This window comes from Ovis aries, chromosome 1 (assembly GCF_016772045.2).
Source record: "Ovis aries strain OAR_USU_Benz2616 breed Rambouillet chromosome 1, ARS-UI_Ramb_v3.0, whole genome shotgun sequence".
NCBI lineage: Eukaryota > Metazoa > Chordata > Mammalia > Artiodactyla > Bovidae > Ovis > Ovis aries.
The window spans coordinates 262,844,710-262,861,550 of NC_056054.1; the positions used below are offsets into that span (position 1 = coordinate 262,844,710).

General features: G+C 45.9%; 1 protein-coding gene across 1 annotated transcript in view; it reads right to left on the minus strand.

Annotated features, from left to right (window-relative positions):
• Positions 1–16,841, minus strand: part of C2CD2 (C2 calcium dependent domain containing 2) — a 62,952-nt gene that overhangs the window by 24,494 nt on the left and 21,617 nt on the right. Inside the window, exons 3-7 of the mRNA XM_027960742.3 lie at positions 12,060–12,179; positions 9,655–9,759; positions 7,911–8,033; positions 4,979–5,099; positions 2,738–2,846 (exon numbers count right to left, since the gene is read on the minus strand). Coding sequence (XP_027816543.1) covers positions 2,738–2,846; positions 4,979–5,099; positions 7,911–8,033; positions 9,655–9,759; positions 12,060–12,179 — 578 coding nt within the window. The remainder of the gene's footprint in view (positions 1–2,737; positions 2,847–4,978; positions 5,100–7,910; positions 8,034–9,654; positions 9,760–12,059; positions 12,180–16,841) is intronic.

A 16,841-nucleotide genomic window follows, 5' to 3' on the forward strand; every position in this document is an offset into this window, starting at 1 on the left:
AATCCCAGCTATTGAGAACTTTAAATGTGGCCAGCGTAAACTGAGGAACTGGGTTTCATTTTGTTAATTTTAATTCATTGAAATTTAAAGAGCTGCATGTAGTGAGTAGTTCCTGTATTAAAAGGTCGAGCTGTATAACTATTCAGAACATAATATACCTCCCCACTCCTTTATAATATAGTGTTTTCACTGAAGATTTCATGGACATCTTCCCATGTCAATAGCTGTAGAGCAACATCCTTTTTCATAGGCATCTAGTACTCCAGTATCTGGCCCTATGAGATTTTATTCAGCCAACTCCTTAATGACCAAGCCTTAATAATGGTTTGCCTCCAATATTTCATAATTATAAACAAGCTGAGAACAACATCCTCATATGTATATCTTTGCACACATGTGTGATTATTTCCTTAGAAAAAGAGCAATTGCCAATCAAAAGGTATATGCATATAAACGATTTTGTTTTTTATATATATTGATGACTTTCAGAATAATTATTCCAATATCTATATCCACTGGCCACTTTTAGTTTTTCTCTACCCACTTGTAAGGGGAAAAATAATCTTTGCTTAAGTTTGCATTACTTTAGCTATTTCTGAGATTGAATATGTTTTCAGATGTTTCTAGCTATCTATAATTCTTACTTTTTTATTTCTAGTTGAGATATTGTGCCCAATTTTCTATGAGAATCTCATATTTGTATTAATAATTTATAAAAACCCCTTTATATTACACTTGGGACACCTTCTTCCATTACTTTTCTAATTATTTACTATTTAACACCAGAAAGTGATTTCTATATTTTTATAGTCAGCTACTTTACCAAAATATAATTTATATTAATTTTTGTATTATTGTTTCTATCCTACATCCATTAGTTCTAATAGTGTCAATTGATTTTCTTGAGCAGTCTGTGCGTGTTAGTTGCTCAGTTGTGTCCAATTCTTTGTGACCCCATGGACTGTAGCCTGCCAGGTTCCTCTGCCCATGGGATTTCCCAGGCAAGAATACTGAAGTGGGTTGCCATTTCCTTCTCCAGGGATCTTCCCGACCCTACCCTGGGATCAAACCCTGGCCTCCTGCATGGCGGGCAGATTCTTTACCGCCTGAGCCACCAGGGAAACCCTGAGTAGACGAAATATGCAATCATATCATCTCCAAGTAATGACTGGTTTTGCCTCTTCCTCTCTACTACCTGCATACTGTTTCTTTTTCTTATCTAATTGCATTAATCAGTACTTCTAGAACAAAACAATGGGGCTCCTTCTCTTGACTTTAGTGGGATTGCTTCTAATACTTATCACTAATGTAATTTTTTTTAATCTTTTGAAAAAAAATGGGAACATAAATCTTATTCTAATTAAGTGTTAAAAATTAGAAATGGGTATTAAATGTCACTGACTATCTTTGGGGCCTATATAGAGATAATTACTTTGTGTTCTCCTTTGATCTAGTGACACAATGGATTTCATTAATAGATCTCACATTAAACCATACTTGCACTTTTGGTATGAACTCAGCCTCAGTGGATTATTCTTTTTTTTTTTTTTTTTTTTTAATTCAGTAGTTACAGTGCGAGGCTCAGTAGTTGTGGCTCACAGGCTTAGCTGCCCCATGGCATATGGAATCTTCCCAGACCAGAGATGAACCCATGTCCTTGTATTTGCAGGAAGACTCCTACCCTCTGCACCACCAGGAAAGTCCTTGGTATAGTATTCTTAATGTGCGACTGGATTCTATTTGATAATAGAATCAGACTAATTAACTAATAGAATATTAGTTCTTACATCATAATTATGATGTAATTCCTACATCATAACTTATAAGTAGTCTACACTTTTCCCCTTTCCCATTCTCTTTGTCAGATTTTGGTATTGAAATAATTAATTCTTGGGTGGGTTGAAAAGGAGTCTGGAGCCCTCAAGGAGGAGAAAAGAACAAACATGTTTTTTTTTCTACATTGCTTTGTCTTAGTCACATAAGAGGTTATTTTCTTTAAGCCCAGAGCCAGTGATGACACAAACTCATCTTGCTCAAGAATATGTTTTTCCTTAAGTTCTGTACTAATGATTATATATCAACAATGCATCTTGCTCGAGGACATGTTTCTTCTTCTTAGCAAGAACATTCTGACTAATCTTGTTATCGTAAGATGTATGTTGTAAGAGTGGGTCTGATAAGACCTCTCAATTGTTAGTTCTAATCTTGTTAATTTAAGATTTATGTTGTAGGAGTGGGTAAAAGTATATAAGGCTTTGATAAGACTAGCAAGTGTGGTATTCTTTTTCCCTCTTCTGATGTCTATGTCAGAAGCTTTCTCTTGTCCCTTTTCTTACTTTAATAAAACTCTGCTGCACAAAAGCTCTTGAGTGATCAAGCCTGGTCTATGGTCCTGAAGCTAAATCTTCGGAGATCATGAATCCAGCATTGTTCACGGTAAGCTATCACTATCAATTAGAAGTTTCCTTCCATTCTGCTCTGGATGGTGTGTGTTTCTAAAGCAAGTGGGAGGCCCAACAACACATCTCTGGTCACAGCGGGGCATGGGAGTAGGTGAGGCATGAACCGATACTTAAGCACTGCCTTCAAAAAGAAATCCATGTCTGACTTAAAGCCACGCTTTCTCTCTTCCTTTCCTTTCTTCCCTCCTTTTGTGCTACGGGATGGTTTCAGAATTGGCAGCATCGAGTGGGTGAGGCCATGGAAACCCAAGTCCATGACAGCCAGCAGTACTCACAAGGTGAATTCTTCTTCCCAAGTGAGGGCAGTAGTGTTTCTTGCGAGGGTGCTGGAGAACTTCTGCACAGGATCATTCAGCCGAACTATACACACCGGGTTAGCATTGCCTGTAATCAGACAGAAGGCCACCGTATTAGCCTTTATTTCTCTCTTCTAGTTGGATCAAGACATTTTGCATATAAGAGAAAGGCTGAATTCGATGTCTGTGTCTTGGCTTTCCTACTTCTGAGTGTCCATTTACAACCTCTCAAAGCACGTACTCTGGGGTGGCAGATTCTATACTCGCTGGATGTCCACAGCTCTAGACTGCCTCCAAGTCACACTCCTCCCCGCTCAGCTCTGACTGTAGGCACTGCCCCCTGGGGGGGGGGTGCCCTCCCTGGGGTGACATTACGGCAGAGATATGGGCCCCACTTTAGATAAGACTAACTGCTTGGAAAAGTCAGGGCATCTGGGGTAACAGGTAAATTTGGGGGTACCTCACATAGAACCTGCTTCCCTCTTACAAAGATGTATGTTTTTACAGCTGACTCAGCTCAGCCAAAAATTTTTGAGGTGTTTGATCCAGGTAACAGGACATTTCACTAGTGAAGATTTGTGTCTGCTTCAAGGCTATGCTTGCTGTATGACATAAAGCTGTGACTATATCGTGTAATCAGTGATCAATGGTAGAGCTTTCTTGGAGGCTCACTGGTAAAGAATCTACTTGTCAACGTAGGGGATGCAGGTTTGATCCCTGGTCTGGGAAGATTCCACATGCCGCAGAGCAACAAAGCCCATGTGCCAACAACTAGTGAGCCCCTGCTCTAGAGCCTGGAAGCTGTAGCTGCTGAGCCTGGACACCCTAGAGCCCGTGCCCCACAACAAGAGAAGCCACTGCACAGCACAGCTGGAGGGCAGCCCCGCTCCCCGCAACCAGAGGAAAGCCTGCACAGCAACAGCCCAGCAGAGCCAAAATCAAATAAATAAATGAAGTCATCTGTGCATATAAAAAATCAATGGTGAAGGACCGGACTGTGTTGACCCTTTAACAGGTGGTATTCAGTGTTCCATGCACATCACTTTGGAGAAGGCGATGGCACCCCACTCCAGTACTCTTGCCTGGAAAATCCCATGGATGGAGGAGCCTGGTGGGCTGCCGTCTATGAGGTCGCACAGAGTCAGACATGACTGAGCGACTTCACTTTCACTTTTCACTTCCATGCATTGGAGAAGGCAATGGCAACCCACTCCAGTGTTCTTGCCTGGAAAATCCCATGGACGGAGGAGCCTGGTGGGCTGCAGTCCATGGGGTCGCACAGAGTTGGACACGACTGAGGTGACTTAGCAGCAGCAGCAGCAGCAGCAGCAGCAGCAGCACATCACCTTACTAATGACCACAATCACCTTCAAGAAGAGACTCCAACCCAGATGGGGACCTCCTGGCAGAGGTGAGAAATGGGTCCCGGACGGCCCCTCCCACCTGCTAAGCGGTGTGGCCTCCAGAGGCGACCTCTGAATCAACAAAACAGCCACCTATGCCCAGCTTCACAGAGCGGTGGCTGTCAAATGTGCTCTGCCTGCACTTCTGGAACTGGATGAATCGCCTCACAAATAAACACAAGTAACCCCTGACGTTCTCAGACAATAAAAAAGAACTCATTGCTATTCTTGGCAAAAACCACACCGCAGTGGAAAGACGTGTCCAGTCCCAGGCTCCTCGGCATCTGGAGTCTCGGCAGTGATTCAGAGTCACCCGTTCTGCAGTGTTTCTGTCCTCCTCCATAGCAGCCTCTCCTGGCAACACAGGGGCCCCCAGGGGCCCGACACCTGCGTGACACCCATAATCCCATGCGGCACCTCCTCTCCCAGGAAGCAAGGAGTGCGCTGGTCAGGGATGCTTAACATGTATTTACAGCGTCACTAGGAAAAGATAAAAATAGAAAGATGGCTTCCAGGCTAGAGAAAAGGACAAAGCAAAAAAAGTATCTTCCTTCCTTCCTCCTTCAGCCTCATGTGTGCAGAATCAGGACCGCGTTTTCACCGTCTTGCATCATGACTACAGTGTTTAGGAGGTGCTCTCTGCTGAAAGGCAGAGATCACACTGCACACCAGATTGCAGGGGGCCACAGAAGGAAGCAAACAGCACAAACTACTCATGAGGCTACCCGGCCCCTCTGCTCATACTGCAGACAGTCACATCCACAGCCAGCCGGCACCACGCCCTCACCAGGGTGCTTTCTGCAGCCCCATCACCCACCTGAAGCACCAGGATGGCTCAGGAGCGAGACTCGGATGTTCTTCACCAACAGTTTGAGGTCATGAGCCCTTGGAGGTTTGGGAGGGCAGGATTCCTGAGTGGATGAAGTGTGCTGCAGATGCTACAGAAAGGAAAACGCAGAGCAGTGACTCCTGGGGAAGAGGCAGTGGCCACTGGGCACCTGTTCCAGGGAAGGGATCTTCAAGAAGACCTGTAGAGGGAGCCTGGCCCTCACGCCAGCTCTGGAACAATGTTCCCTTCTCAGGAGGGTGGAGGGTACCAGCCACTCACTCACAGCCGCTTCCCCCAGAAAGCAAGTGGAGGAGCAAAGTGTTCACCCAGAGAGGGCGCCCCAGGGGCCCACTGTGGGTGGAGATGGGGTTAAGCCCAAGCCAGTCCATGAGCTAACGACAGAATGGGACATGCTCCATGGGCTGCAGGCACGCACTGCCCACCAGCAGCGAGCGGGACACCAACCAGGACACGAAAGGCTGCTTCGCACCTCGGGGCGGACCCGCCATCCACGTGGGGAGGAGCTAAGCGTCCTCCAGGTGTCACGCTGGGGACAAAGCAGAGGCAGGTGGCCCTGGAGCAGCTTAGTCACCTCATCCTCAAATCAGCATCGAGGTATCTCCAATGGAGAGCCTCCCAGAGCCTGGGGGACCCCACCTTCAGACCAGCCTTTCCAAGCTAACTTCCGCCTCCCACTCATGGCTCTGAGTATTCTTTAAGAGGAGCTCTTTAGACACAAATGTTTGGGAGTCCTGAGAGGCTTCTCAGAGACATCACGGGCCTCTGCACAGTGAGGTCTTCCAGGAAGGATCAATCCTTAAAGCTGACTTGACCTCACAGCGCTTTCTGGGGGGGACACTTACCAACATCTCAAGGACTGCAGTCTCCTTTAGGTCACTACCTAGAAAACACTGTTGCCGACTGTGAGCTGAAGGGGCGGGGTGGCCAAGAAGTCATCATAGAATCCTTAAGATCCAGGTCCCTGAGCTCTGGGGACAGAGTAACCCACATGTCTGGGGTGGAGATGCAATGTTTTCTCAATTCTGTGTGTGTGATGGCTAATTTTCTGTGTCAACCTGACTGGACCGTGGGGTGCCCGGGCATGCAGCCCTTGACTAACCAGATAAGCACGCATACACATTATGCAATTATGTGTATATAGCTGGCTCACACAGTTACAGAGAGGCTCGTGTACATAAATACATGCACACACACATCCCTTGGTTCTGCTTCTCTACAGAACCCTAATATAGTATGCATGCTACTTTGATACATAAACTCTGCAAATGTATTTAAAAGCATTATAGAATGCATTACAGAAGCAGGCAAGAATACTGGAGTGGGCTGCCTTTCCCTTCTCCAGAGGATCTTCCTGATCCAGGGAGCAAACCCGGGTCTCCTGCATTGCTGATTCTTTACCTTCTGAGCCACCAGGGAAGCATGTATAGTCATATTCCAAACAGGCAGCTTTGATGAACTGGGAACCCTGCACAAACACCCACAAAACCCTCACTCTGCCTGTCTGCTTACTCAGCGGCTCCTTCTGCTTCGTCAGGAGGGTGAAGCCTACTTCTTATATTCTGATAACCCTCAGTGCCCAGAGGGAGTGGCAGAACTGTGTGATCCACTGGTATGTGTCCAGGGAAGCAGAGAGATTTTGTCTCCAGACTCTACACACTCACGGCTGCTGATGCCCTAAGAGGAACCAGAGCCCAAGAGCCTGCATCAAAGTCAAGTTAAGGTTATACTATCATACTGCCTTTTTTAAAAATACAGTTCATGGGGTTCTCACAGGAAGAATACTGCAATGGCTTGCCATTCCCTCCTCCTTCAGTATTCCCTCCTGATGCTGAAGCTGAAGCTCCAATACTTTGGCCACCTGATGCGAAGAGCTGACTCAGTGGAAAAGACCCTGATGCTGGGAAAGATTGAAGGCAGGAGGAGAAGGGGGTGACAGAGGATGTTTGGATCACTGATTCAATGGAGATGAACTTGGGCAAACTCCATTAGATGGTGAGGGATAGGGAGGCCTGGCGTGCTGCAGTCCATGAGGTCGAGAAGAGTCGGACATGACTGGGACCGACCATCTTCTTCACATCATATAATAATGGTGGCTATTCTACCATGCCACATAAAAATACTGGAGACACGAATGAAAAATCACTTTAGGGACTGTACATGCCTGTTTTGCATAACCAGCATAAGAAGATCTGCTCATAATTGGGAGAATTAATTCATCCCAAGCAAAGGTTTTTAGATGTGCTGCCAGTAAAGATGTGAGAGGCCAAGCCTAGGGGCTGGCCTGGATAAATTTCGTGAATGTAAATTTAGCCAAAGAGTTATTAGCACCTAATCAGGCAGTGGTGAGGGTCCCAGAATGGGGAGGGAGGGCAGGCAGCATGGGCAGGGACCCACAGAGAGGAGACAGCCTCGTGTGTCTGCACTGCCCAAGAGAGGCAGACCTCCGAGAGGTGGTGCTGTTGGAGGCAGGGCCTGGTCACCAGGCTGTCCCGGGCCTGGGCTAAAAGTCTGTGGCTACAGTGTACTGGCTCTGTCTGTCTCAGGGCAAGTTCCCAGGTACTTTGATCCTGGAAGGATAAGGTTTCCAACAATAGGCTCTGGATGGACAGTGAAAAGTCACGTACTGGTCCCTGAAAATGACAGGTTCTGGGCTACTTAGACATGGACTATGCTGAGTGGTCCAGACACCTCCTCCTTCCCTCCCATGGGGCCTTGGAACCCTGTGCCCTGAACACAAAGCTTCGCCCCAGACTGCAGTCATCACCCACCAGCAGTTGTGCAATCTTGCTCTACCCTGGGGCGGGGCAGAGGGATGGGAGGTGCCACCGATCCCCCAAGAGAGGATGACCATGGTCCGTCACGGGGTTGCGAAGCACCCACACCCCGAGAGCCGGTTTACCTGAACTTCTTTCAGGTCCGCAGGCGTGGTGCTCAGAACCACCGATGGGGAGGCAGAGCTAACCAGGTGCTTCAGAATGTCCTTGAGGCTCTCAGAGACTGCCTCTGTCCCAGCTACCAGGTCCTGTCGAAAGAGGAGGCTGTCACCAGATCATCTCCAAACCGGGCAGAGGGCAGGCCAACACATGGCTTTCCTGATGCCCCCAACATGAAACAAACTCCATGTTGCTGGGGCTCTGCAAGGTTCAGGCTAGGAAAGACTCACTCGTTCTCATCTTTACTGACCTCAGAAGTCACTCATGCTCCTTACTCTTCAAAGTGGTTAAAAATAAGACACATACAACATAGAATTATGTCAATATTTCTGTGTACATTCTTTCAGTCTCTTTCCCCAAATACATAGACGTGTGTTTTTCTTTCTTCACTGACATCTGATTTTTTTTTTTTTTAAGTTAAAACGTATTCAAGGGGCTTCCCTGGCAGTCCAGCAGTTAGGACTCTGTGCTTCCACTACAGAGAATATGGGTTCAATCCCTGGTTGGGGAACTAGGATCCCACATGCTGTATGTGGCCAAAAAAAAAAAAAAAAAAAGGATAGAAATCACGTGCTTACAATAGTGGAATAAAAAAGATTAGGGTCCTGGATCCCAGATGATACAGAGGAACCATTGCACAAGCCCTGATCTCCCTGCTTCTGAGAAATAAACTTTGGTATTAAAAAAAATTTTTTTTAATCCAAAAAGTTTGAAAAGCCTAAGAATGAAAAGAAGTTTGTAGAAGAACAAAGCAGGATGACATGCACCACCAGATGGCAAGCTCTATTAGATTATAATAATTAATACTCAAAAGAAATGTGTCTATGTTCTAGAATGTTCACACAAACTAAAAACAGAACTACCAGAGAGCAAACCCGTGCCCCCTGCACTGGATGTTCAGAGTCTTAACCACTGGACCGCTGGGGAAGCCCCTGGAAGAATTTTTAAATACACACATTTCAGCTGTGGTGATAGTTTTGTAACAGAATAAGAGTCTGAAATAGAGTGAAATTTCAAGAAAATATCATAAAAGCCACTGCAAAGGAATAACGTCACGACCTCAGCCTTCAGTGTACATGATTTTGAATGATCTTTCCAGTAACTAAAAGTAACAGCCCCTACGTGACTTAGCAGCCTGCCCTACACCCCCAGCCCCACTTCCCAAGTCACTTCCTCACACACCCAAGGCTGTGGGAGCAGGGGGGTGCCCTTCAGATTGGAGACACAGCTTGGAAAGAGCTGGGAGAGAAGGGAGGTGGTGGCCTTGGGAGCCAGGTCTTGGACCCAGCCCGAGACGGAGGTGAGTGACGTGCCCTTACAGGGAAGGAGGGCAACGGAGGGGCAGTGTCACAGAAGGGCGAGGAAAACCTAGATGCTACCACCACAGAGGCTCTCAGCCACCACCGCACAAGCGGGCTTTAAAAGCTTTCCGGGCCAATCAAACCTGCCTGGGGAGGCGGGGCAGTCTTTGGGAATTTTTAAAAACTGCTAGGTGATTACAGGTGCAGCCCAGGTGAGAGCCTGGCATTAAATCCACGGAAGCTACCCCCCACCCACCATGCTGCCCTGCCTCTGCCCTGCCTGCCATCCCCCAGGATCACACACCTGAGACCCCACTGATCAGAGGCTCTGTCTCCCAGAGCTGGTAGTCACAACGTGCCCACGTTTGCATATTCATGATGAGGGAATCACCAAACCCCACACACTGACCTCCCCTAGGACTTTGGGCTGGACTGTGATGGCCATCTCTGGGACGCTGATGAAGGACCACTTGATCTGAATGTCTTCCCTCTTCTCCTTCATGTGGAGCTCCAGCTGTTTAAAAAAAAAAGAAAAAAAAGATTATTGGAGGGCTGCTTTCTCCACCGGAGCCTCGATGTATGTCTGTGTGTTCTTTTCTTAGACAGTGGTTTATCCCCTGCCTTGGCATTCTGTGTGCTTTCAAAATTGCAAGGAGAGTCCCCAGTTCCTGACTGCCCCTCCCCTGTCATATAGCCTACCCCATCCCCACAAGCACCTTCCTCTACCTCAACCAACCACTCAGAGAGGAACATCAGGGTTGGGGCTGAATACCAGATGTCATGAAAACCCTGCAACCTCTGCTGTGCAGCTCTCTTCTGAGAGCATCACCAAGACATACTGGAGCCGGAGGCACAGAGAAGGGAGCCGGGATGCCTTGTCCGCTCCCACACACTCACATGGGCCCCTCCCTCTCCCAGACAAAGGATGCCCCTGTTGCCCTGTAATTCTGGGCGACTCTAGCAAGGTCATGCTTTAATTTCATTGCCACAGCCCCTGAGTTGTTCCACCAGGTGGGGGAGAGGGTGTAGCTGCTGGTCTCTATGCAGTTTTTATCTGAAGAACAGAGGAGGGAATGCCTCCTGCCATGAGCATTAATAATTCACCAACCTCTAGCAGCTGCTTCTGCTTTGAGACGTAACCGACAGGCTGCCTTTAAACTGTGTTAAGAGATCAAAGACACAATTGAATTACCTGTGTCTGAGCTATGTACAGTGGCATAGCAACAGCATCTCAGCAAACGTGTTTCCTTGGTGAATGTCTGTGGTCCTTGCTGAACTCACCCCATCCTGAACACATCCCAGACTTTACAATTATCTTCTAACCACACTGTCCAAAACACTAGGGGAAGCAGAAGGGCTTTATCATCTGACAAGTCCATGAGGTCGACTTAACTTCCCTGACTCTTGAAAATGGATGGGGGTGGGGGATGGGTTTCAGAAAAAAAAGCCATTTAGGTAGCCGGAAATTGTCTGTCCTGGTTGTTTAAAACCATGTCTTTTAAGGAAACCAAATGGAATACAATCTCTTCTTGTGGTTGAGAATCTTGAAAGATTTGGGATCACTCCCAAATTAGCAGCCAAGCACAAGTTGAATTGGCAGTGACCCCTAAAACAGACCCAGAAATTAACAATTTCTACATTGCTCTAAACAAAGAGCATCAGTGAACTTCTGCTCCATGCGTGACATACACAGTTATCTGGTGGGTTAGTCACTAAGTCTATTATAATTATTATCTCTATCTATCATTGTTCAATGTATAAAAATATATCAGTTATAAAAGTTACATATTATGTGTCTATTACAATTATTATAATAATGTTGACTATCCAAAAATAATGGTGATACTCATTTTCTAACATAAAAATAATGAGCCTTTTAAAGTTGATTTTTTCAAACACTGAAAGGAAGAATGCTAAGTCCAGACCTTGAGCTGTTTTTCCAAGCTGCAGGGGACTTTTGAGGGCCAGCACCTGATTCTAAATTATTAACAGAACCACCTTCCTCATCTCAGATGCCATCATCCTCAATCCAACAGTCAACAACATCTTGGACATGTGCCTTGAAAAATACCATATCTCCCATATTTGATAGATGGAAACTCTGAATTCATTATATATATGTATACATATGTGTGTACATATGGTGGTTTTGGTGGTTTAGTCACTAAGTCGTGTCTGACTCTGGCAACCCCATGGACTGTAGCCCACCAGGCTCCTCTGTCCATGGCGATTCTCCAGGAGAAAATACTGAAGTGGATGGCCATTTCCTTCTCCAGGTGTGTATATGTATGTGTGTGCAAATACCTGTGTGTGTATCCATGTGCATGTATGTGTGTATATATACCTATGCATATATATACATGGGTGTATTTATTTACGTATTTGGAGTGGGTAGCCTTTCCGTTCTCCAGGGGAACTTCCCCACCCAGGGATCGAACCCAGATCTCCTGCATTGCAGGTGGATTCTTTACCAGCTGAGCCACCAGGGAAGCCCAAGAATACTGGAGTGGGTAGTCTATCCCTTCTCCAGTGGATCTTCCCGACCCAGGAATCGAACGAGGGTCTCCTGCACTGCAGGCAGATTCTTTACCAACTGAGCTATCAGGGAAGCCTGTGTGTATTTATACATAAACATATTACATGCACACTTTTGTATTTCCCACAAAGACAATATAATATGAAGGTAACAGTCTGAAACAAATGAGCAGTAATTAATGAAAATAGGAGCATTCACGTCTGTGACAGCACCCCCACTCACCCGACAGATTTAGGGACACTGTTTTCCTAGGACACACTCAAGTCTCCCAGTTTTACCTGTAGATGGAGCGGAGAGAGCCGCACGCCATACAGCGAGCGCCCCGTGTCCTCAGACGAGGGTGGCCCCGCGCTGACCAGGAACTGGATGGTCTCGCCCACCACGTGACAAAATACCACCTGGAGGAGGGGCCAGAAAGCACGCAAACTTTACACCCGAGAGAGGAGGGCGTCCACCTTACCCATCTTCAGTTCACCGAACAAAACCACCTGGACTCTGCAGGTCAGCAAGAACAAGAACTCAGCTTCAAATGTGGGTCACTCTCTAGATGCCTGTCTTTTCTATTACACCAGAGCTTAAAGACTGGAAACAATATTTCCAATCTTTTCTTCCTGATGTATTCTCAGGACTCGCCCAAATCTAGTTAGAATCTTTCCATACAACTTTTTTTTTGTCCTTTAACTATTTCTTTTTTCTATTTCTTCATGCAGCTGATTTTTAAATTTCCTGGGCAATTGATTCATACGGTGTGAAAGCCATTAGCCACCATCTCTCAGTTAAAAAAAAAATGAGCCTTAAAAAGAAAATTAGTTATGGATGTTTACAGGTAAAAAAAAAATTTTAAGTACCCAGAACATAAGAAATTGTTTCTATTTAAATATATTGTAACCTATTGTGGTTTAAAAAGATGTGGGGGATAATTCAAAGAACTGTGAAATATTGAACGGTTACAAAATGATACAGTCTTAACAAAAATAGAGTTGTTAAAATGAGCTCATTTTAAAACCTATGAGACAAAGCAATTACATCAGGAACAAACCAGACCATATTCCTGACATAAATCACAAAGCATTTTGAGAGAGGACTGGGAATGCTGTTACTGCAAAGGGAAGCACTCAGTCCCTTCCAGCGAATCCCCTACAGGAGCAGACCTTCCAGAAGAAGGGACTGGCCACACTCCTGGCAGGATGCCAAGTGAGCCCAGAGCAGGCTGACTATGAGGCCAGGTACCAGCTGCGCCTGGTAGAGGGGTGCTGGGGAGGATGAGGGGTGTCTGGCAGGGGGCCAGCATGTCTGGCCAAAAGAGTCTGAGAGGAAGATAAGATGGACCCCCACACTCCCAAGGGAACAAGCTGACCCCCACATTGGATGGTGTCACTTGGGAAGGAAGGAAAAATTCTTTAATTCTCTGGTGGATTTAGAACCTAAAATACCAAGTAGAAAGATTAACAAAATAATTACTTTGTCGGGGCAACTGCTATTTCACAAAGTTCAGGCTGAAAACCTGTCTCCCTCCCCCTCGTCCCGATCCCCAGCTCACTGGCCCCCTCACAGGCTTAGCTTCACTCGGAGCCCACCTGCCCCTCCAAAAATGACATGATCTGTACTACACAGGGACCCTCCAGCAAGGGGTCCATTTCCAGGGTCCACTATAAAAGCTTTTGGCAGCACAGGGTTAGAAAGCGAAAACCCTGCCTTTTCTAAATACTGGCAGAACATTGCACAACCCTTATTTTCATCCGTTGCTGTAAAGGCCCTCTCTGAGGACTGACTTATGTGGATTAGTTACATCTTCATCATGTTATTGTATCTCCAGAGTTCATCAAAGGTTGGAACAAAAAAATGTTTGTATAAGAAATGTCGCCTATTCACTTTAAAAATAAATGCTCTGTAAACATTCCTTGTAGGAGGAATGTATTTTGATGCCGGATGAGTTACACACACACAAGTGACATGATAGAAAATTCTGTCCTTTGTCTCAAGAGCTGAGGTCGTTTTACTCCTTAAAGTAAAAAAAAAAAACAAAAAACAGTCAGTGATTGGTTGACTTCTGTTATTTCTATGGAACTTTCTATATGAAGCTAATTAGAACGTCACTGAGAACCTTGACAGATTCATTAGCACCCTAACTCAAGGAAGAGTTTGGTTTCTGTTTGTATTCAGTTCTACAAAAAGCTGGACTCCTCTGCTGATCCAGTGGTTAAGAATCCGAGGGGGCAGCCTAGATGGGGGTGAATTTGGGGGAAAATGGAGAATATATATATATATGGCTGAGTCTCTTCACTGTTTACCTGAGACTATCACAATATTGTTTGTTAATTGACTATACACCGAGACAAAGGTAAAAGTAACTATAAGAAAAGAAAAGAATCTGCCTGTCAATGCAGGGGACATGGGTTCCACCCCTGGTCAGGGAAGATTCCAGATGGCTCAGGGCAACTAAGCTTGTGCACCACAGCTTCTGAGCCCATGCTCTGCAACAAGAGGAGCCACTGTTATGAGAAGCCGCAAACCACAACCAGAGAAAGCCTGCGGGCTGCAGTGCAGTCAAAAATAAATCCATTAATTAATTTTAAAAAAGAATGAAATTTAAAAAAAAAATGCTACCTCACTGCTTTGTTTCTGATACATGGATAGCTGAAGCACCTGGTTAAAAGCAATTAAACAAATAATCCAGCATAGATTTTAAGACTTTAAAACTTCTAGAATGCAAGCCTCAAAGGTCACAATTACCATTCACGTCACATCTGTAAACTAGGTGCATTCATTAAAACTGGGACACCTTTTGCAGAGATCCCTGGAAGGTCTTCCCGGCCCTATGCCAATGCTCTCAGTAACACCTGTCATATGGACCAACCGTTTCTCGGCTTCTCTTCAGTGTTCACCTGAGAAACCTAATTAAAACAACTATCTGATCAGTTTCAAGACAGGCAAACAAAATGCCCCCACCGTTCCTACAGGTCCAGTGGGGAGGGATAATGACCAGGGCCAGCCTCTGCTCCTCCACCCTGAGAGTAAAAGTCCCATTTGTCAAATGGACCAGAACAAAATGGAAAAGAGATTTTAAATATAAGTAATCTTCTTTCAGGGCATTATGGTGTTTTATACACAATGGAGATTAAATGATCTCAACCCAGGCAAATAGTGGCCAGGCCATCCCTGTAACCAAGGGGTCCCCTCTTGTAATGGCAGAAGGCAGGATCACCCAATGCAAGGTCAAACAGACCCTTCCACCCAGGGCCACAGTGATCAAGGTTGATGTCTATTAAATATGGACAAACAGGTAGAGACCCCGATCTTGACCCTGGAGTCTCCCTACCGCAAACACAAACCTGTTCATGAGGCTCCCTTCTGGAGTTTATACATTAGGTCCTCAGAGCATCCCAATTACACTGAGCCGTTTGATATGACTTGGGCTTCCCAGGTGCATGTGTGCTAAGTTACTTTACTCACGTCCGATTCTCTGTTGTTGTTTAGTCGCTCAGTCATGTCCAACTCTTTTGCGACCCTGTGGACTGTAGTCTGCCAGGCTCCTCTGTCCATGGGATTCTCCAGGCAAGGATACTGGAGTGGGTTGCCATGCCCTCCTACAGGGGATCTTCCCGACCCAGGGATTGAATCAGTGATAAAGAATCTGCCTACCAATGCAGGAGATGCAGGAAACATGGGTTTGATCTGCAGGACCATAAAGAAGGGTGAAGGATGAAGAACTGATGCTTTCAAATTGTGGTACTGGAGAAGACTCTTGAGAGTCCCTTGGACTGCAAGGAGATCAAACCAGTCAATCCGAAAGGAAATCAAGCCTGAATATTCATTGGAAGGACTGATGATGCTAAAGCTGAAGCTCCAATAATTTGGCCTGATGTGAAGAGCCAACTCATTGGAAAAGACCTTGATGCTGGGAAATATTGAAGGCAAAAGGAGAAGAGGGCAGTAGAGGATGAGATGGTTAGATAGCATCATTGACTCAATGGATATGAGTCTCCCAGCAAACTTCGGGAGATGGTGAAGGACAGGGAAGCCTGACATGCTGCAGTCCATGGGGTCTCAGAGAGTCAGACACGACTGGGGGACTGAACAACAAGTGCTCCAGCTCCTCCTTCTCTGAGAACACTCTAGAGAACTGGAAGTAACTTCATTACTTTTGTCTTCAAAAGAACTAGAAACACAGCTGATAAAAAGGACCTAAAAGGTTTATGTCACTGAATAGTTTTTGCTTTAATCACACTACATGACATCATGAAGAAAGAACTTCAAAATAAGATGGAAGAAATGACCTTTCACTAATCATTCAGAATTCCCAGCCAGGTCTCTGCCCCAGCTCTGCATCCAGCCTTGGTCAGATAATTATTCTGTAAGATGGCATGCGCGTGTGTGTGCTCAGTCGATAAGCTGTGTCCGACTCCCTTGTGATCCTATGGACTGTAGGATGGAATTCTTCAGGCAAGAATACTGGAGTGGGTTGCCATGCCCTCCTACAGGGGATCTTCCCGACCCTGGGGTCGAATGATCGTCTCCTTTGTCTCCAGCATCACAAGCAGATTCTTTACCACTGAGCCACTAAGATGGCATGAGTCTGATATAAAATATTACTTCTACTCTGGAACAGAAACTCATTTTAAAAAGTAAAGTGTCATTGGCTGAAAATTCTCAAAACATCTATAAAGCTAACCCTATTGGCTGCTTGTTCACAATACATGGTTGAAGATATATTTTTATACGCTGTCTCCCAGTGGGCTAGGGGCTTCCCTTGTGGCTCAGCTGGTAAAGAATCCACCTGCAATGCAGGAGACTCAGGTTCAATCCCTGGGTTGAGAAGATCCCCTCGGAGAAGGGAATGGCTACCCACTCCAGTATTCTGGCCTGGAGAATGTCCAGGACTGTATTGTCCATGAGGTCGCAAAGAGTCGGACACAACTAAGAGAACTTCACTTCACTTCACTTCCCAGTGGACTGAGGTGGAAAACGCTGGAAACAAGATGGCAGCCAGCCCCAAAGAATGCTGGGTGGATGCTCTATTTCACCCCCTTGAGGGGTGTGCCTTGGACCACACGGGCTCC